Source organism: Plecotus auritus (genome assembly GCF_963455305.1).
Source record: "Plecotus auritus genome assembly, chromosome: 7".
Taxonomy (NCBI): domain Eukaryota; kingdom Metazoa; phylum Chordata; class Mammalia; order Chiroptera; family Vespertilionidae; genus Plecotus; species Plecotus auritus.
The window spans coordinates 139,371,153-139,393,039 of NC_137774.1; the positions used below are offsets into that span (position 1 = coordinate 139,371,153).

General features: G+C 39.3%; 1 protein-coding gene across 5 annotated transcripts in view; it reads right to left on the reverse strand.

Moving 5' to 3' along the window:
* BDP1 (BDP1 general transcription factor IIIB subunit) overlaps positions 1-21,887 on the reverse strand; it is a 111,020-nt gene that overhangs the window by 16,625 nt on the left and 72,508 nt on the right. For 4 of the 5 annotated variants that reach the window (XM_080681828.1, XM_080681827.1, XM_080681826.1 and 1 more), the window contains 13 exons: positions 19,774-20,161; positions 14,700-14,822; positions 12,255-12,291; positions 11,692-11,784; positions 9,945-10,170; positions 9,301-9,458; positions 7,798-7,948; positions 7,374-7,554; positions 5,975-6,038; positions 5,437-5,623; positions 4,473-4,677; positions 1,756-1,795; positions 869-1,136 (listed from right to left, as the gene is read on the reverse strand). In XM_080681828.1, coding sequence (XP_080537954.1) covers positions 869-1,136; positions 1,756-1,795; positions 4,473-4,677; positions 5,437-5,623; positions 5,975-6,038; positions 7,374-7,554; positions 7,798-7,948; positions 9,301-9,458; positions 9,945-10,170; positions 11,692-11,784; positions 12,255-12,291; positions 14,700-14,822; positions 19,774-20,161 — 2,121 coding nt within the window. The remainder of the gene's footprint in view (positions 1-868; positions 1,137-1,755; positions 1,796-4,472; positions 4,678-5,436; positions 5,624-5,974; positions 6,039-7,373; positions 7,555-7,797; positions 7,949-9,300; positions 9,459-9,944; positions 10,171-11,691; positions 11,785-12,254; positions 12,292-14,699; positions 14,823-19,773; positions 20,162-21,887) is intronic. The other variant, XR_013961293.1, reaches the window with a different exon arrangement.

Here is a 21,887-nt window from a genome sequence, read left to right on the forward strand (position 1 = left end):
ATACTGAATAGCAAGGCTCTAGAGCAGATGTCAGCAAACTAGGCCAAATGCAGTCCACCACTTGATTCTATGAACAAGTTTTACTGAACACAGTTGTGTTCATCTGTTTAAGTGATTGCTTTTGCACTATAAATGCAGAGTTGAGTAGTTGCAACAAAGACATATGGGCCACAAAGCCTAAAATATGTAGTACACACGATCTTTGGCAAAAAAATTTGCTGACCCATATTTAGAACACTGCTTCTCAATCTGTTTTAACCCAAAACCCCATGATGCCTCCCTCCTTCTATATTCAGCACATCCCTTAGACCAGAAAAGATATTGCTGAGCTTCACTTTTTGTAGTTAAGATAACAAGAACGGTAGATTCATTAAATATGCCTTTTTAAACTACATATGCCCTTCCCCCCTTTCCTTTAGTGGAGGTTAGCACATGTACTCCCTCTTCAACTCACCAACACCATATTAATGACTTTAAAACTGCTGACAAGAACAATAATTATCCATAAGCCAGAATGCTTTGCTTCTAGAGTATGTATGAGGAAAATAATGTGGGGAAAGCTGGCTTTGGGCTTAAATTCCACACTTACTCTCATAGAGACAAAGCCATGGTTTGCCTCTTTGGTATGCCATAAGGGAGAAAAATGCACATTTTCTGGGACCTCAATAAAACAACATCCAGAACTACTTCTGATGTTAGCCCTATGTCTCAGATCATCTACATGTGCACTGGCAGCTACTACATGATAAAATAAGGATCAAAATAATAACCAAGGACAATGTGGAAAACCAAATGTACAATACTAAACTCTAAACATTTTCTATCTAAAGAGTCAAAGTTTCAGCACTTAGAGATTTTCTCAAGATACCTGGATAGTGGGGGTTTTGAAGATGATGTGATGCTATCCACTTGTTCCGACTTAGAAGCTGCACAAGCTCCTTCTTTCATATCCGACACAATCACCTTATGCTGAGGTAACTGAGGTGAATTCTTTTCTATATGTGTATCTATTATTTTATCAAGAGGTCTAGATCCCATACTCTGAAAAGTTGCTTCAAGTTGCTCTTTCTGAGGTTCTGGTGTTGTATGTGTGCTTTCTGAAGTAGGGAAGATACTTTGTCCCTTGTAAGACATCCCTTAAAAAATAAAAAAAATAAAAAATGGTAAGCACATATATTGAAATTAATACAACCAATGGAACTTCAATATTTGAAGGAAAAAACCCATGACATTCTATCATAAACATGCTCTAGTAAGCTAAATTATAATTAGAATAAGCTAAATTATAAATTAGGGAGTTACCTGGATGCTTAAGAATAATATAGCTAGCTAAAAGTTAAAGTAACAGCTTCTCAAGAATAGTCTTATCAATATATTTTCACCTAGAAAATTTCTCCATAAATATTTCTTAAACTAACAAAGTGATCATTTCTAATCTCAGGGTATAGCGAAGGACCTACGAAAATTCCTTTGTACCCAGCTTTCTAATTCCTAAAATGTAGTTGTTGAGCTTTCTCAGGAATCCTGTAGAGATGTGGTTTTCTATTAAATACAGGAAGAAAGTAGACTTTTATGGCTACCAAAGTGCCAAATCCATAATCTCAGCAGGGGAAAAAAATCATCTAATAATAAAAGCATGATTCTTAGAGAACAGTGAGCAAGACTTTGCTTCAATCCCAAATTTGAACAAGATGCATCAAAAATAATCAGGGGTACTTAGAAAAATATAATCACATTAAAATTTATTTCACTCACCTGTCTTCTCAAAAACATTTATTAATTCCTTTGAACGTACCTGTTTGAAGAAAATTTACAAAAAAAATTTAGAAATCCATTTATCAAATAAAATGAAGCAGGCTGGGAGAGGTCTGTGGGGGGGGGGGAAAGGAGACATATGTAATACTTTCAACAATAAACAATTTTTTTTTAAAGTTAACCACAAGTCTGCATGTGAAAACCACATAAAATAGTCAAATGACAAATAACCAATTGGGAAAAATATCTGCAACTCATATCTCAGGCATATATAAGAGAGTTCCTTCAAATCTATAAGAAAAAGATTAACACCCCAATTAAAAAAATGGGTAAGGAATACACAGTCATCTCACAGAAAAGAAAACACAAATGGCTTAAAAATATGAAAAGATGCTCAAACCTTACTCATAATAAGAGAAATTAAAACTATTCTGGGAGACCATTTTTCACCTATCAGATATACAAGGATACACTGCCTCTGATGTCTGCTATCATCTAAGGACTATTGGTCTTCAAGTGTCCCTTTGAGAATACAGATGCTAAATTAACTTTACCACAGTGTGGTTACATAATGTACACAGTGTGGTACATACATTATAAGTACCAGAAACAAAAAAACAGAGGGTGCTAAAAAACATACAACACAGTGCATGCTGATTGAATCTGCGTAGTATTATCAGGCTTCCCTAAGATAGTGATCGTTGAGTTAAAGAAATTTGTATGTTTTAAGGCAGGGGTGGAGAAAACTCTGGTTCGTGTACCATATAAGGCCTGCGAAATCATTTGGTCTGTTCTTGCCAAGGCATTCGGCGTGAGTCAATTCAATGTTTGACCAAATATAGAAGGCTAATTTTTAAGTTGATAATTATAAATATGATGTTATAAATATTTATGAGAATGATGTTATAAATTTCCAAATGGTCCTTGACAGAAAAAAGGTTCCCCACACCTGTTTTAAGGGAACGGTTCAGAAAAAGAAATAGCAAAAAAAATGGCCAGGGACATGAAGGAGTACCGTGCTTTTAAAAAAAAAGATGGCCTGTGGGTTTGGGCCTAAACTGGCAGCCGGATATCCCCCAAGGGGTCCCAGATTGGAGAGGGTGCAGGCTGGGCTGAGGGACACACCCCCATGCATGAATTTCATGTACTGGGCCTCTAGTCTATATATATAAAAGCCTAAGCGACCGTTATGACTGAGCGACCAGACCAACTGGTTGACAAGTCGCTATGACGCATACTGACCACCAGGGGACAGACGCTCAATGCAGGAGCTGCCCCCCTGGTGGTCAGGGCACTCCCACACCCAAACTCCCGCAGCCCCTCTTCCTGGCCAGCCAACCTCCCGTGGTCCCTCCCCTTGGGTGCTCCCCGAATTGGCCCTGATCAGGGGGCTGGCCAACCTCCCAAGGCCCCCTTCCCCCCAATTAGGGGTCCGGCTGCCCAACCTCATGCGGCCTCTCCCCGCATCCCCTGGCTGGCTGGCCCTCCCATTGGCCCCGATCAGGGGGCCAGCCAGCGAACCTCCCAGGGTTCCTCCTCCCGGCCAGCCCCCCAATAGGCCTTGATCGCTGGCCAGGCCAAGAGACCCCACCCATGCATGAATTCATGTACCAGGCCTCTAGTCTTTAGCCTATCTAATAAAAGAGTAATATGCAAATTGACCATCACTCCACCACACAAGATGGCTGCCCCCATGTGGACACAAGATGGCCACCACAAGATGGCCAGCAGGGGAGGGTAGTTGGGAGGGACCAGCCCTGCAAAGGAGGGTAGTTGTGGGCGATCAGGCCAGCAGGGAGGGCAGCTGGGAGGGACCAGGCCTGCAAGGGAGGGCATTTGGGGGCGATCAAGCCTGCAGGGGAGGGCAGTTGCGGGGGACCAGGGCTGCAGAGGAGGGAAGTTGGGGGCAACCGGGCCTGCAGGGAAGGGCAGTTGGGGGGGGGGGGAGGGTCGGGGATCCAGGCCTGCAGGGGAGAGCAGTTGGGGGGGGACCAGGCCTGCAGGGGAAGGCAGTTGGGGGGGACCAGGCCTACAGGAGAGGGCAGTTAGGGGTGACCAGGCCTGCAGGGGAAGGCAGTTAGGGGCAATCAGGCTGGGAGGGGAGCAGTTAGGCATCAATCAGGCTGGCAGGGGAGTGGTTAGGGGCAATCAGAAAGGCAGGCAGGTGAGCAGTTGGGAGCCAGCAGTCCTGGATTGTGAGAGGGAAGTCTGACTGCCCGTTTAGGCCCAGTAAGATCGGGCCTAAACAGGCAGTCGGACATCCCTCGAGGGGTCCCATATTGGAGAGGGTGCAGGCTGGGCTGAGGGACACACACCCCCGTGCACGAATTTCGTGCACCGGGCCTCTAGTCCTATATAAAAGGCTAATATGCAAATTGACCAAAAGGCAAATGACTGGTCGCTATGATGCACACTGAACACCAGGGGGCAGACACTCAACGCAGGAGCTGCCCCCTAGTGGTCAGTGCACTCCCACAGGGGGAGCACCGCTCAGCCAGAAGCTGAGCTCACAGCTGGTGAGTGCAGCCTTTCCCGCCTCCTCGGCAATCAGACATCCCCTGAGGGCTCCTGGACTGCGAGAGGGCGCAGGCTGGGCTGAGGGGACCCTCCCCCAAGTGCATGAATTTCATGCACCGGGCCTCTAGTATAAAGAATATAAAGGAAAAAAACAAATCAATCTGTTATAATATGGCCATCTTACTTAGTGGCTCTCTTACCTCAGAGGTATATTCTTGACAATCATCTCTTGAAGTGAGTGAATATTTTTTGGCAGGAGGAACATGGTCACTTTCATCAGACCTACAATGAAATCTCTTCCTAGACATAAGATCCAAATTAGCAGGAGGCTTTTCAGAAGCATCTCTTCCAGAATTAGAAAAGCACATGGCATCCTGGCCAACTGAAGTTATTGGAAAATTCATACTGCATAGAAAATACATAAATATTAAATCAATTAATTAGAGGTGATTTAATGAGGTTAAAGACTGAGTTATTCCAATCAAAACTGCCAAAAACACTTCAAAGTAACTAACACATACTTGGCCATGACCAAAAAAAGGTTATTAAGCTCCTTTAATACTTAAAGCCTTAGAACTTAAATTCCCTACTACTGAATTAAATCTGAGGTATAAAAAATGTCTGTAAAGTTAAATTTTAATCTAAAATGTCTCTTTCTGATATAAAAGACTTCAATTTCTAATTCTATTTAATAGACAATTAAGCATCTTAATCAGTGACTGTTAAATACAACTTAAGAATTCTACTGTAAAGAATTAAAATGAGTATCAAAAATATATAGAAATGTTACCTCTCCTATTTTTGCATCTTTCTGTGAATGCATTTAAGATATATATTTGTTTACAAAGTAACAAAATTTAAGGTATATATAAATGTTTACAAAGTAACCATACCTTTAATAGATGCCACTTTATGATCTACATTTGTAGGTGTTTTAGCTTTCAAAATACATAAAATACCACACAAGTTTCATACAAAAAATATTATACATTTGTGACATCTTCATCAGATATAAAATAAATGATTTCTTCTCTACTTTACCCAATGATTACTAAATAAGATATCTAGAATTACAAATGTTGGTAAATGGCTCGTTCCTATCGATACTATTTGACTCATAAAGCAATTTTTCTCCTAGCAAAAACAGTTTAGTTCATCCATTACCTCATGTCACCCTTTTCTTCTGTAGTCACTGACTTGACCAATATGGGCGCTGGCAGTAAAGGGTTTGGCATTAACTGTGTAGTGTTATCAGTAAATTCTTCTACTGCATTGGTTGGAATTTCCACCAGAGTTAAAATGAATGCTTGCTCTTCCTCATCATCATGATGTACATTACCAACTAGATTCACTATCAAAATTTAAAAGTTAGTAATAAAAAGCTGAACCATGAAAGAACAGAAAATCATTTAATTTCTAAAAAAGTCTCAAAACAACTTATCACTAAGAATAAAAACTGAATTACACCCCCCCAAAAAAGTAATTTTATCAAGGATAAAGATGATTTACTATGGAAATTTATAAATTTGAGCAACAAAATACTTCAATTTGTTTTTCTTATTTGTTTTTTTACTTTAAGGCCATCATAGACCTCCCCCCGTCAAAAAAACACACAACTGTTTTGTTTTTTCCACAGTCAAATCGGGGAATAAAAACCATACTGTTAGGTTCTACAATACTTTATTGAAGCAGATTATCATACCTGCTAAATCCTGAGGACTGCTTACATTCTCTTGTTGGACTTCTGGAGTATTAGTTGGTATACACTGTCATAAAAATTAAAATGAAAAAGTAAGGTTGACCAAGCCTCAGTTTTAAAAAGTTTTCCTGACAATTTGATATACTGAACAGTTAGTTTCAAAACTCAATAATTATCTAACCCTATGCAATTTTTCAAAGTGTTTTTGAAACTTAGTGTACCAATAAACTTTTGATTAAGTAAACATTTACACACAGCAATTCAGACTAAATTGTTCAATATGTGTAGTCTATGAAATGATTTTTGACAGGAAAGGGAGCCCTAGCTGGTTTGGCTCAGTGGATAGAGCTTCGGCCTGGGGACTGAAGGGTCTCGGGTTTGATTCTGGTCAAGGGCACATGCCTGGGTTGCGAGCTCGATTCCCAGTAAGGGATCTGCTGGAGGCAGCCAATCAATGATTCTCTCTCATTATTGATGTTTCTATCTCTCTCTCCCTCTCCCTTCATCTCTGAAATCAATTAAAAAAAAAAAAAAATATATATATATATATATATATATGCGCGCGCTAATGTCTGGGCCCTATTCCCCCCCGAGATTGATTTCATTGGATTGGGTTGAGGATCACTCACTCCTATGGTGTCTTGTGCAACTCTCTTCCTTAACACCGATTAGACTAAGTTTATTCATTTGTTTCCCACAACTATGTATCCCCATATCTCAATTAGTGTTAGACACTTATCTTCTCAGATCCAGGGGTTAAGTAGTAAGAGGTGAATTCTCTATGTACAAAACACTTCCCTTTTCAAAGCTTTTACAACAAAGCTAGGTATTGGCTAGTTTATCTCTGTGCTGCAGAGACTAAAAACACAATAAGAATTCTATCACAGTACATTCTTTTCTTTTTTTTCTTTTTTTCAATATATTTTATTGATTTGTTACAGAGAGGAAGGAAGAGGGATAGAGAGTTAGAAACATCGATGGGAGAGAAACATCCATCAGCTGCCTCTTGCACACCTCCTACTGGGGATGTGCCCGCAACCAAGGTACATGCCCTTGACCGGAAATGAACCTGGGACCCTTCAGTCCGCAGGCCAACGCTCTATCCACTGAGCCAAACCGGTTAGGGCTATCACAGTACATTCTTGCAAAGGCAAAACAGATCAGTGGTTGCCAGGGGCTGGGAGTGGGAGAGGAGGGGTGACTAAAAAAGGACACCAGAGAATTTGGGGGATGATCGAACTGTTCATGTATTAGTCACATGACTATATATGTTTGTCAAAATGTATAGAATTGCACATTAAAGAGGGTGAAAGGTATTGTGTTTATATTATACCTTAATTTTTTTTTTTTTTAAATGAGGAACAAACACCTAGCCACCACTTGTTATATTTTTCATTTTTACCTCTGGCACATAAGGTGTAAGCACATTGTCTCCATTTGAGTCCTTTCCCAGGGGCTCTCCAATAGAACTCTCACTAAGACCCCTACCCAAACCAAGTGTGTGGGAGCTTGTCTCAGAGGAAACAACTGGAGCAAATGGCAATATCTGAACTTCTTGAGATCCCTGTGCTTGGTCTTCCTTTCTGAAAGAGAAATTAGTATATATTAGAGTTTCAGTATATTTTTGAAATCAAGCAGACAACCACAGCATGTTTAGAGCTAGGTACATCAAATTCATCTATTTTAATGTTTTTTAAACTTTTATATTATATTAATGCAACAGAACCCGGATGTATGTTTGTTTTTAAATTAAATTCTTACAGCTAAAGCTTAAGGATATAGTTGAAACATAATAGAAACCAAATCCCACAATCTCTCATCTTTACCTTTCCTTTAGGCTTGCTTCCTGCAAAATACTGGTCTCTTCAATAGCATGGTCATGTGCCAATCTGCTCTGCTCCTTATTCTCTGCTATTGTTTCTGATTCAAGGTTTTTATCTTCTAATCCTGTTGCTTTAGGAGCATTTTTCTCCATTTCTTAAATAAAAAACATTTAAGATATAATCCAAAATAGCACAGCTAAAATCTCCATATTAGAAACATATTTTCTCTTCAAAGACAGATCACTATATAGTGGGCTCTTTCAAATATCTCTTAATCCAAAAAGCAAGTTTAGTATTATTTATTTTTTAATGTATTTTTATTGATTTCAGAGAGATGAAGGAGGAGGGAGAGAGAGATAGAAACATCAATGATGAGAGAGAATCATTGATCGGTTGCCTCCTGCACGACCTCTCCTGGGAATCGAGCCGGCAATCTAGGCATATGCCCCGACTAGGAATTGAACCGTGACCTCCTGGTTCACAGGTTAATGCTCAACCACTGAGCCACACCTGCCAGGCCAAAAAGCAAGTTTATTCACAGGGTACATATTTCACTCCTGACTACCACAAAAACTGCGTCCCCATTTAGTGGTAATAGCAGTATAATTAGAAATCCACCAACAAAAGAAGTTTAGAGGTGGATATACATGAGGTCTGGTTAGCTCCACCTTGGGAAAAGTACTGGGAAGGAGCTGTTCTACAAAGAATAATGTTACAAAAGGAAAGAAAATGACTTCTATATAGGAAAGGTAACCTGAGCTAGCATGAGAGTGCTTCTGGGTACTGCTCAGACCAGAGTAACAGGCATTGCTGGTTGAAAGAGAAACCCCAGAAATTAAGAATCCCAAAACAGAAACGATGATATTAACTATCCAGACCTTCTACATACAACATATAGGCTTTAACACAATCTCGGTAAATATATCAACACCACTAAGTTATACATTTTTAAAAGTGCAGAATAGTGTACCGTATGCATATATTTTTATTCTTCTTGAAAGAAATATACATATGTATGTATATATGAATGTATGGGCATACACACACTCTCATTAGATGCTTATGTGTATAAAATCTTTCTGGAAGTCTATAATAAAAATGGTTAAAAGCAGTTTACCACTAGAAGTGGGCTTAGAGGTCTGGGAACCTCAGGAGGAGGGAGTTTTTAAAATCGTATGCCTTTTGGGCACTGTCTTATTTTCTGCCACATGCATGTATACCTTTCTAAGAAATGTGTGCTTGAACATTCATGTACACACACACACATTCACACACAGAAAAAAATATATATGAAGAGAAAGTTTGATCAAGTAAATATAGTAAAATGGTAATAACTATTGAAACCAATTGGTGGATTTATAGGTATTTATTTTATAGCTCATTCTACTTTTTGTACATTTAAAATTAATAGAAGTTAAAATAAGTTTAACAACTGAATACTCCATTTGAAATGTTATGTAATTTCTTGTGTCAAAGTGAGTTTTGCAAGGGAACAATAAAATTTACCTCTCTGAATTTCCACTTCTCCTTTGGTTACAAGCAAATTGGGAACTTCCTGATGAGCACCAAATCTGTTGGTCCCTAAAATCTTCCTAAGATTTGGCTTAGGCTTGGCAAATCTCCTTCTCATTCTCAAATTATTGGTCACCTCAGAAGTTGTATTCCTAGAAAAAGAGGGGGAAAAGAGAGCAATCTATCAATGTGTAAGAATTCTCTCACATTGATACATTCTGTCTAGCAATGATACAGATATGTGCCACCTTCTAAGGAGCCACATCGTCTGAAGTTTCATTTCTTAATGCTAAAATTACGTGGTAGTAACTTTTCTAAAGGTCTTGAGAAGGAAAGAGATTCTGGACCATATTTGTAAAACAGAGACTAAAACTATTTATATAAAACTACTTCATTAAAGCTTTAAAGACACGCTTATTGCAGTAATTTTAATATGCAAAACATTAAACTAAAATCACAATCAGCAAATTATTACTTTCAAGGATAAGAAATCAGTACTGCCTACTTTACCATTTATACAAGTATTATTTAAATCTATTAACTAAATTGATGGTTTAAATATATTTATTATTAGGATACTGTAATTTATTTTTTGGTAAAACTCAAAAGAAATAATAATTTAATAAAGCAAAATAAACCTGGTTGATCTAGCATTTTCTTTTACTTTCTCCGTTAAACCAATTTCTTCTTTAGTACTTTGTTCCTCCAATTCAATCTTGTTTTCTTCTAATGATGAAAGAGGTATACTATTGACAGGTGAAGAAAGCTCCTGACATTCATAAACAATTTTGTCACTGACATTATCTGGGTTAAAAGGAATATGGCTTTTATCCTTTGAATGAACACCAGGAAGTACACATATTCCTATTGCAGAAAAAAATAGAAAATACAAATACATGTCAAAATAAATCCTTCAACATTCAGCAACTGCAAAATTCTATACTGTTTTTTAAAGTTTGCTCTTTTGGGCTCTAAAATTAAATTTAGGATCCCATTCTTCATGCCAAATATTTTACCTATTCTAAGCTTAATAATTCTTATAGACTGAAGTATTTGGGTTATTGTAAATAAAAATGAATCTTTTTGTTACTTTCAATAACTATATAACCTCAAATGAATTAAGAAAATCACCTTTATTTACAATTTTTCAAAACCTGTATTTTATGTCTTAGAGATTTGTGACAGGCTCCAATGCAATACTCTGCCATTAAGAATCAAGCATAAAAAAAAAAAAAAAAAAAAGAATGAAGGCCTTTCTGGCCAGGTGGCTCAATTGATTGGAACATCATCTAGTACACCAAAAGGTCACAGGTTTAATTCCTGGTCAGGGCACATACCAAGGTTGTGGGTTCGATCCTTGGTATGGGAGGCAACTGATGGATGTCTCTCTCACAATGATATTTCTCTTTTTCCCCTCTCCATTCCCCCCTCTCCATTCCCCTCTCTCTAAAATCAATAAAAACATATCCTCAAGTGAGGATTAAAACAAAAAAAGATAAGCTATGACTCTGTTCACCTCATACAATCTATGGTTTATACATCTTTAAAAGAAACATTTCTGTATCTGCATGACATATTCATAGAATAAAATACTTAGTCAAGACCACTGCTTCTCTGTAAGGTCAGCCTAAAATATTAAAAATCTGGGTTGACATATAATTTGGCTCAGTCCAAACTAATAGAACATTCTAAACCAAATAATCTCAATGATGGCTACTGCCCCGTCATATTGTATTCGAATGTCACGTAACTGTCAAACTACCCAAAGAAGCAGCTCCTTTGCTAAAGAAACATGTATAAAGTAATCAGTGACCAATAAGTGCAGTTAACCAATGATGTTTTTGATAACAAAGGTAACTGAGCACGTCCTATGTGCTGGGGATACAGCACTGAATCCACAAATACAAACTACTCTTAATAAACCAAGTACAGCCCTAATCGGTTTGGCTCAGTGGATAAAGTGTCGGCCTGCGGACTCAAGGGTCCCAGATTCGATCCCAGTCAAGGGCATGTACCTTGGTTGCAGGCACATCCCCAGTAGGGAGTGTGCAGGAGGCAGCTGATCGATGTTTCTCTCTCATCGATGTTTCTAATTCTCTATCCCTCTCCCTTCCTCTCTGTAAAAAATCAATAAAATATATTTTAAAAAACAAACAAACAAATAAATAAATAAACCAAGTGCACTATCTTGAAATGGTGGCCACTACATCTAAAGGGGCAGTTAAATGGATCACTGCATACAAATTATCTTTTCTGAAAAAACAACAAAGTGGTGCCAACTTCAAATGTAACAGGCAGGTATTCACTTACACAAATGTGGGTATAATTTCTTAAAAGTTGAACTTTAAAAGTTTCTTTTTTTGAGGACTTATTTTCCATTCTTACCATCACTCTGCTCTGTACTGATCTCTGACTGCAACACTAGATCTCCCATTGTAAGTAAAGTAATGGCAGCTTCAGTGCTTCCATCGTTGGTATCTTGTGAGAAAATATACCAATATTAAAACAGAAGAATGAATCTGGAAATTTAAGTTTGTTTACTTAGAAAAAGTTTTTAAATTCAGGTGTTTATCTTGTAGTAACAAGTTTCAATATCCTATACACTAATCCCTTACTAGGGTAATGTTTTCATCAATTTACTATAAGAAATCATCAACTGTTGGCTTTTACTCACTGCAAATGCCTCCCTCCCATTAAGTAACTTACTATGTTCAAAAAAATGCTTCTATGCAAATCAGAGAAAAAAATACTTCTTTACTAAATATTTAACTCATTTTCTACAGTAACATTCCAAGAATTCACATTTCTCCTAGAGATAACACATTCAAAAGCTGAATCATTTTGTTCAACTCTCCAGCAAAATGACTCATTTATGAACTACCACCAGTACTATATCATTGTGCCAGTGTTAACCAAGTAGTTTTTAACAGTTTCCTATTAACAGTTACCTGTTTCATCTTGGGTATGTTCACCTGTGGTCATTTCCTAAAAGAGGAAAAGTAATATCTTATGTAGTTTCCCAAATTATTTGTTCTGTATCTCAAAAAACACTATGTTGTACAGATCTGTGCTTTTAATTGCAATGGAGTGGGAACTGGTTTTTCCCCCCTTAATTATAATTATTCATAAAATTTCATAAACAAGAACAGAAATAATTAAAAAGCCAAGTTCTTTTGTCTGTTGCTCCTTATTTTACCTTTTCTTTGTATATGTACAAATTTTAATTATGATTATATTGCAATCTGCATCTACCATTCTTACTTTAGTTCTTCATAATCCTTCAGCTTTAGTCATAGCTTTGACTCAATGGAAACCATGGTCTGAAAAATATCACATTTTTTTTACACCACTAAGAAGTTACAGGACTGATGTCCAGCATGATAGCATAAGGAGCTCTGCTGACCCTCTCCCCATTGAAAATGGTGAAATTTATTTAAAAGCAACCATTAAGGCCTCTGGAAATGATCCTAAGAGCATAGAATGAAAGATCATCTATTCATGGAAACTTATAACAAAGGGAAGAGTTGGTGGTATTTGAACAAAGATTGCTCTCTTTCTCCTTCTTCCCAGCTCAGCAGACAGACTCTACCTACAACTGCTGCAGCCAAGAAAACAGGGCCCGTTCTCCCTGCAGGTCCCAGCTAGAGGGCTTTCTTCCTAAGAGGAGCAGGTGTAAGATTCATAACAGATAATAGACCAATATCTAATATGAATATGGACACAAAAATCTTCAGTGAAATACAAGCAAACAGAATTCAGCAATATATAAAAATTACACATCATGAACAAGTAGGATTTATCCCAGAGGTGCAATGTTTTGTTTAACATCCAAAATTCAATCAGTATAATACATCATATCAATACAATAAAAAACAAATATCACACGATCATCTCAATAGATGCAGAAAAAGCATATTATAAATTCTAACACCCTTTCATGATAAAATACTCACACAAACTAGAAATAGAATAGGACTTCTTTAATTTTATAAAGGACATCTATGAAAAACACCATAGCTAACATCAAACTTAATGGTGCAAGATTAAATGTTTTCTGCTAAGACCAGTAAAGAGACAAGAATGTCCACTCTTGTTACCTGTATTCAACATTGTATTGGAGGTTCTAGCCAGGGCAATTCGGCAAGCAAAAGAAATAAAGGACAGCCAGATTGGAAAGTATTGTAAATTGAATTGTGTCCCCCAGAAAGATGTGGAAGTCCTAACCCCCAGTACTGTGAATATGACCTTATCTGGGACACACAGTCTTAGTAGAGGTAATCAAGTTAAAATGAGGTCCAACAGGATTAGGGTTGGCCCTAATCCAATATGACTGCTGTCCTATAAGAGGAGAAGAAACACAAACACACATACAGAAAGAAAGCCATGGCAATGAAGGCAAAGTTTGGAACTGTGCTGCCACGAGCCAAGCAATGGCAAAGACCGCAACAACGGCCAGAAGGTAAGAGAAAGGCCTGGGATGGTTTCTCCCTCAGAGCCTCCTGAAGGAGCCATCACTGACCTTGATTCATGCTACAATAATGAACCTTAAAAACATTATGCTAAAAGAAGCCAGACACAAAATCCATGTGAGTACATTTACATGCAATGTCCAGAATACACAGATCTATAGTGACAGAAAGTAGACTGGTTGGCTAGACCTGGGGAAGGATGGAAAGCAGTGGGGAGCAACTGCTAATGGGTATGGGGTTTCTTTCTGAAGTGATGAAAATGTTCTAAAATTAACTGTGATGATGTTTGCACATAACTGTATACTAAAAGTCACTGAATTGTACACTTTAAATGGGTGAACTGTATGGTGTGCGGATTGTATCTTAATAAAGATGTTTTTAAAAAGTTGTAATTTCAAGTCTTCATTTTCAAAATTAAGACAAATTCTAACCAAATAAGAAAGAATATCAAGCAAAATGCAATTAAATATATTCCAAATAATTTATATTTAATGCAACATAAGATTATGAGAATATTAAGAGCTATCCCCACACACATACACAAAGATCACTGCTCTTCAGGTCAAATACAAAACCTATGGATTATTCATTAATTTCTACTATTCACACAGCTCCCTACATGACAAAAATTAGTGAACTGCTTGTAAACATAAAGTATTCAAAATAAACTTCAGTCTTTTTTTTAAAGAAGTTACAAAATAGAAGTGAGCCAGTTGGGCTGTGTAGGCTTGGGAAACAAGTTATAGAAGCAAAAGAAGGGCCCTCGGAGCTTCAGAGAGAGAAAAGCAAAGGTAATGCACCTAGAGAAAGGGAGGGAGGGATGGGGAAAGGCGTGGCTGTGCTCCCCAGAGAGAGAGCACCAAGCTTCCAGTCTTTTGAAAGTAAACAAAGAATTAAACACAAAACATTAAAATGGATGCTTACAACTGACAATACATTCAAATTTTCTTCTTGTTTCATTTCCTGAGTGGTCACATCTGTGTTTGAGAGCTGATGTTCATCAACAGTTATGAATCCAATATCTGGGACATTCACGGTTATTTCAAGCTGTCAAAATGAAAAGTCTTATTATTTCATATTGGCATACTATACACAGACAAACAAGTAAAATAAAATGGTAAACTGAAAAAATAATCCAGATTCATACACAATTAAAAAACTGAAGAATAAGTCATTTTTACACTGATTTGACATCAACTCGGCCTGCTTTTGAGGGGCCCGAGAGTCTTATAACCAGTGAGCAAGTTTTCCAAGGCTAATCTTCCTAGTACCTAGCATTTAGTTTTCCATTATCCCCACTTTGTCCCTACTTTCACATAATTAATCTCATCAGTCTGTTAGCATTTATGGAGTGCTTCCTAAAATTAGAGGGCTGCAGCTGAATGAGACAAGTTTGGTCCCAGCGCTCAAGGAACTCACAATCTAAGAAAAACAGATATATAATCAACTAACTATACACTTTCTTTTTATTTTATTTTATTTTATTTTATTTTTTTTTAAATATATTTTATTGATATTTCACAGAGAGGAAGGGAGAGGGATAGAGAGCCAGAAACATCGATGAGAGAGAAACATCGATCAGCTGCCTCCTGCACACCTCCCACTGGGGATGTGCCCGCAACCAAGGTACATGCCCTTGACCGGAATCGAACCCGAGACCTTTCAGTCAGCAGGCCGACGCTCCATCCACTGAGCCAAACCGGTTTCGGCTATACACTTTCTTAAGTACTATAATAGAGATGAGTTGAAAGCTCTTAAATATATACTAGAGGCCCGGTGCATGAATTCGTGCACCAGTAGGGTCCCTCAGCCTGGCCTGCAGGATTGGGCCAAAACCGGCTCCCCAAGGGGTCCCAGATTGCAAGAGGGTGCAGGCCAGGCTGAGGGACCCCACCAGTGCACAACTGGGGCCAGGGAGAGACGCAGGAGGTTGGCCAGCTGGAGAGGGACTGCAGGAGGGCTCCAGGGCATGTCCAGACCATCTCGCCCAGTCCCAATTGGCTGGACCCCAGCAGCAAGCTAACCTACTGGTCAGTGCACGTCTTAGTGAGTGGTTGAGTGACCTTAGCATAACATTAGCATATTATGCTTTGATTGGTTGAACAGCCAATTGGTCAACTGGACACTTAGCATATTAGGCTTTTATTATATAAGATATTACTCTCTCCCCCAACAAAACAACTACCCTCTCCCGCAACCCAAAACCTGTATCATTCTTGATAGCCATGTCAATGGCTATGTAAAATAATGGGTTTACTCACATTTACCCTTCATTTAGCAGTGTTACTGGTCAAAGGTCCCTATAATCTGGGAACTAAAAAAACTAAGATTTCTCTCCTAGACTGCATATAAGACAGTGTGGCTCTTATTCCCTTAATAACAGAAAGAAGAGTATAAAAAACTGTGTGATTCAGTAGGAACTGAATACAGAGTCAAGTATGAAAATCTGCCTTCAAGACATATTACAGTAACACCTGTGTAGTTCTGTGTTGTTTCCTCAGAAGCAAACATTAGAGAAAAATCTATGCTAATGTCCTACAAGCGTGGGATGATAAAAAAGTTCAAGTGATTTGAAAAGACAAAACATTTTCTGAAAAGTTGCATGAAAATGGGAATATTCCAGATAACTGAGAGTTGGTTCTTTGAACACCATCCAGTGTCAAAGCTTTAATTTTTAAACAGCTTCATTGAGATATAATTTACACACCATAAAATACACCCATTTAAAGTATATGTGTGTGTGTATATATAACCCTATATAATAAAAGCCTAATATGCAAATTGTCCCCTCAACCAGGAGTTCGACCAGGAGTTTGACTGGGAGTTTGACCAGAGGGTGCGCTGGCAGTGGCAGGCGGCCAGGGATGGGAGGCCCTGGCCAGTGGCAGGGCGGCAGGTGGCCAGGGGAAGGGAGGCACCCGGCCAGCAGCCAGCAGCCACTAGGGACCCTACCCATGCATGAATTTTGTGCACTGGGCCTCTAGTATAATATAATGTTTCTTGGATTATGCACAAATATGTACACCCATCACCAGTCACTTTAGAACACTTTTACTGCTTCAAAAAAGAAACCCATACCTTCATCCCTAAGAAACCAGTAATCTACTTTCTGCCTCTATAGATTTTCTTATTTTGGACATTTCATATGAATAGAATAATATGTGATTTTTTTTTTTTTTTTTTTGTAACTGGCTTCTTTCGCTTAGCACAATGTTTTCAAGGTTTCACGATTCATACTGTAGTATATATCAATACTTTATATTCCTTTATGATTTAATAATATGCCATTGTATTTCAATGCTTTTTAAGGAAACATTTTCTAACATAAAAACAATTTCACTGCCTTAGTAATCTTACCATAAGGAATAAAATTTTAACTTTCTTTACTCAATTATTATGATTAATGCTATTTTTTTTTAAATATATTTTATTGATTTTTTACAGAGAGGAAGGAAGAGGGATAGAGAGTCAGAAACATCAATGAGAGAGAAACATCGATCAGCTGCCTCCTGCACACCTCCCACTGGGGATGTGCCCGCAACCAAGTTACGTGCCCTTGACCGGAATCGAACCTGGGACCCCTCAGTCTGCAGGCCGACGCTCTATCCACTGAGCCAAACCGGTTTTGGCTGATTAATGCTATTTAAGAAGGCATTCTATATTAATACAGGGATAAATCCTGAAACCTAACTTTCAGAAATTCCTGACATTAGTTTTGACTAGCAATTTGCCTGTCACCCAAAGAAATCTGTAAAATATAAAACATATAGCTAATTAAATTCACATGCAGTGCTAAACAGCTCTCCTTGCACAAAATTAACCTTCCTTTTGCATTTTCTTAGTTTCATCTAAAGCTTAAATTCACCATCTTTACTTTGAACTTTTAGTTACAAGAAACAACTTGAATTTGCATCATTTTTGTTTACCTTCAACCATTCTAACTCAATAGCTTTACAACACTTAGCGTGTTATTATTAACAGTGAGGAAAGATGGTTTGGGCCCTCGCTGGTTTGGCCCAGTGGATAAAGCATTGGCCAGCGGACTGAAGGGTCCCAAGTTTGATTCTGGTCAAGGGCACATGCCCAGGTTGCAGGCTCAATCCCCAGTAGAGGGTGTGCAGGAGGCAGATGATCAATGATTCTCATCATTAAAATTTTTTTTATTGATTTTAGACAGGAAGGGAGAGGGAGAGAGAGATGGAAACATCAAGGATGAGAGAGAATCGCTGATTTGCTGCCACATGGGGATCAAGTCCGCAACCCGGGCATGTGCCCTGACTGGGAATTGAATCATGACCTGCTGATTCATAGGTAGATGCTCAACCACTGAGCCACGCTGGCTGGGCTCTCTCTCATCATTGATGTTTCTATTTCTCTCTCCCTCTGCCTTCCCCCTCTGAAATCAATAAAAACAAAAAATAAAAAGTTGGTTTGGACCACCATCCATAAATGTAAATTTATAGATTTAGTAATCCATTAATTCTGGGCAACAACATTATTTGAATTGTTTTATGTATCCTACTTCTTTTATTACTACCATCAAGACCATCTCAGTTCACTTCTGATTCTGTTTCAAATGACTCAGAAACTATCATGAGTACTTACTACAAAACTGATTGATATATGCTACTCTATAAGCCACGTAAATCATTGAAAATTGAGGCAAAACAGAAAACTCTGAAGTTACAAAGTTGAAATACTAGACCTAGAAGCGAAGGAGTAAGGAGCTTTTATAATAAAGTAAGTTGAAGTAGTATGTTTCTCCATCTCACATCCATTAGGATGGCAAGTATCCAAAAGAAAGAAAATAAGTGTTGGTGAGGATGTGAAGAAATTAGAACCTTTGTACACCATGTACAATGACGCAGCTGCTATGGAAAACAGTATGGTAGTTGCTAAAAAAAATTAAAAATAGGCCTTGGCTATTATGACTCAGATGTTTGAGCATCGTCCCATGCACCATGAGGTTGCCGGTTCGATTCCAGGTATATGCCTGGGTTGTGGGTTCCATCCCCAGTGATGGGTACACAGGAGGCAGCCTATCGATGTTTCTCTCACCGGTATTTCTATATTTCTCTTTCTCTCTCTCTCTCTCTCTCTCTCTCTCTCTCTCTCTCTCTCTCTCTCTCTCTCTCCCTCTTTCTCTCTCCCCCTACCCTCGCCCTGACTCTCTACCTCTCTCTCTAAAATCAATAAAAACATATTTTTTTAAAAATCAGTGAAACTTAAAATTTAAAAAAATTAAAATAAATTTATAATTTACCATATGATCCAGCAATTCCACTTCTAGGTATATTCCCCAAAAAAATTAAAAGCAGGAGTTGGAAGAGATATTTGTACACCCATGTTCATAGCAGCATTCTTTATATTATCCAAAAGGTGGCAGTAACCCAACTGTCCACTGACAGATGAATAAACAAAATGTGGAATGGAATATTATTCATCCTTTAAAAAGGAGGACATTCTGGCACATGATCAAAGATAAATGAACCTTGAAAACATTATGCTAAGTGAAACAAACTACTAACAAAAACGACAAATACTGTACAAGAAATACTACACAAGGTACCTAAAGTCACAGAGACAAAAGCAGAATGGTGGTAAGCACAACCTAAAGGGGAGAAGGTAATGGGGGATTATTGTTTGATACGTACAGAGTTTTAGTTTTGCAAGATAAAAAATGTTCTGGGGATAGACGGTGATGATGGTATAGCACAATGAAATGAATATACTTAATGCCACTGAACTATACACTCAAAAATGGTTAACATGGTTATGTTATGTGTATTTTACTACATTAAAGAGTATATAGATATATGTCTCTTCTACCTTGTCTACTAACCAGAACTCAGCCTAAGCCTATAAAAATTACATTTGGTAGAGGTACTTTAGAGAATAAACTCTACAAATGCTAATATTCACTAGGAGAAGAAAAAATGATCAACTAAGAGAAAAATACAAGTATGACAAAGTCCCAAGCACTCAAAAAAGAAACTACCTCTTCCATCGTTTCCTCAATATGAGTAGAAACAGGTTCAGGAGATCTGAGACCAACAGGTACAAACACTGGAGCTTTGTTTATTTCTTCTGGAGCAAGATGATAGCTTTCTTCTTCATAGGCAGATTCAAAATCTTCAACATCATCTTCGTCCTCTTCCTGGGAAGCCCTAAGAGTCACCAGCATGGCCTTGGGAGCTCTAGGTTCCTTCTTAGAAGTCTTACTCCGAATTCGTTTTGATCCACGCCCTTTGTTGACAGTTGGTTTGATCTTTCGATGCATTCTCCTTTCAGTATGATCCATCTCATATCCAGAGGCAGAAGAGATAGCTGTTCTTTGATTGAGAGCAATTTTAGAGTAATTTGATTCTTTTAATAGTTGTGAATGGCTGGAGGTTTAACAAAATAACAACATAGTCACTGCACACACAGGATAATTTCAATGAAAACCAAACTTTTAGACTGAAATCCCAACTCAAGCCTTAAAATGAAAACTCCCACCACTCATTCTGTCAAAAACTTATACTGTGAAAAGAAGAAACTTACTATTAGTTTCTGGTTCAGAGTTATCTGCATATAAAAACATAAAAAATACAATTCTTAAAAAAACCCTATCTAATAAAAGAGTAATATGCAAATTGACTGTACCTCCGATACACCCACCATCCACGCCCACCAGCCAATCAGGAGGGAATATGCAAATAAACCCAACCAAGATGGCTGCAGCCACAGAGAGCAGGAGGGAGGCTTGGGTTTCCCTGGCAATGGAGGAAGCCAAGCTTTTCGCCTGCCCTTGCCAGCCCAGGCCTCCACTCAATGCTACAAAGTTTCAATTATAGAAGATAAATAAACCCCAACAAAAATGGCGGCAGCCACGGAGCTGGAGAGAGCAGGACGCTAGGGTTGCCCACGGCGATGCAGGAAGCCAAGCTTCTGCAGCCCTGGCCTGCTTTGGCCTCCACTTAAGGCTACAAAGTTTCAATTATAGAAGATACATAAATCCCAACAGAAATGGCTGCCACCATGAGCGAGCAAAAGGCTTGCCTCCACTCCAGGCTACAAAGTTTCAATTGTAGAAGATAAATAAATCCCAGATACCAGGGCCTCTGCTTGGGTCGCCGGGGGGCGTGGCCGGCCTGCGAACCACCACAGGCCCCTCGCCCAGGCCGCCTCACACCCCAAGGGAACCCCCACCCTGATCCGGGGCACTCTTCAAGGCAAACCAGCTGGCCCCCACCCGTGCACCAGGCCTCTATCCTATCTAATAGAAGAGTAATATGCAGATTGACCATTACTCCAACACACAAGATGGCTGCCCCCATGTGGTCAAAGATCCTGCCCCCATGTGGACACAAGATGGCCACCACAAGATGGCCAGCATGGGATGGCAGTTGGGAGGAACCAGGCCTGCAAGGGAGGGCAGTTGTGGGCGATCAGGTCAGCAGGGGAGGGCAGCTGGGAGGGACCAGGCCTGCAAGGGAGGGCAGTTGGGGGCGATCAAGCCTGCTGGAGAGGGCAATTAGGGGTGACCCGGCCGGCAGAGGAGGGAAGTTGGGGGTGACTGGGTCTGCAGGGAAGGGCAGTTGGGGGGGACCCAGGCCTGCAGGGGAGAGCAGTTGGGGGGTACCAGGCCTGCAGGGGAAGGCAGTTAGGGGTGATCAGGCCTGCAGGGGAGGCAGTTAGTGGCAAACAGGCTGGCAGGGGAGCAGTTAGGCATCAATCAGGCTGGCAGGGGAGTGGTTAGGGGTGATCAGGCTGGCAGGCAGAAGTGGTTAGGGGCAATCAGGAAGGCAGGCAGGTGAGCAGTTGGGAGCCAGCAGTCCTGGATTGTGAGAGGGATGTCCGACTGCCCGTTTAGGCCCAATCGGACATCCCTCGAGGGGCCCCAGATTGGAGAGGGTGCAGGCTGGGCTGAGGGACCCCGCCCCCCCGTGCACAAATTTCATGCACCGGGCCTCTAGTAAATAAAATAAAAGTCTTAGTTATCTACCCACAAATTTTTCATAGTAAGTTTTATTTCTGGGCCATTTCCCCCCTTGCTATTTAAGTGGAGATAAAACACAAGACTGGAAATTATCTGAGGAAAAAGGAATGAGAGTCAATAGGCCAATAAAT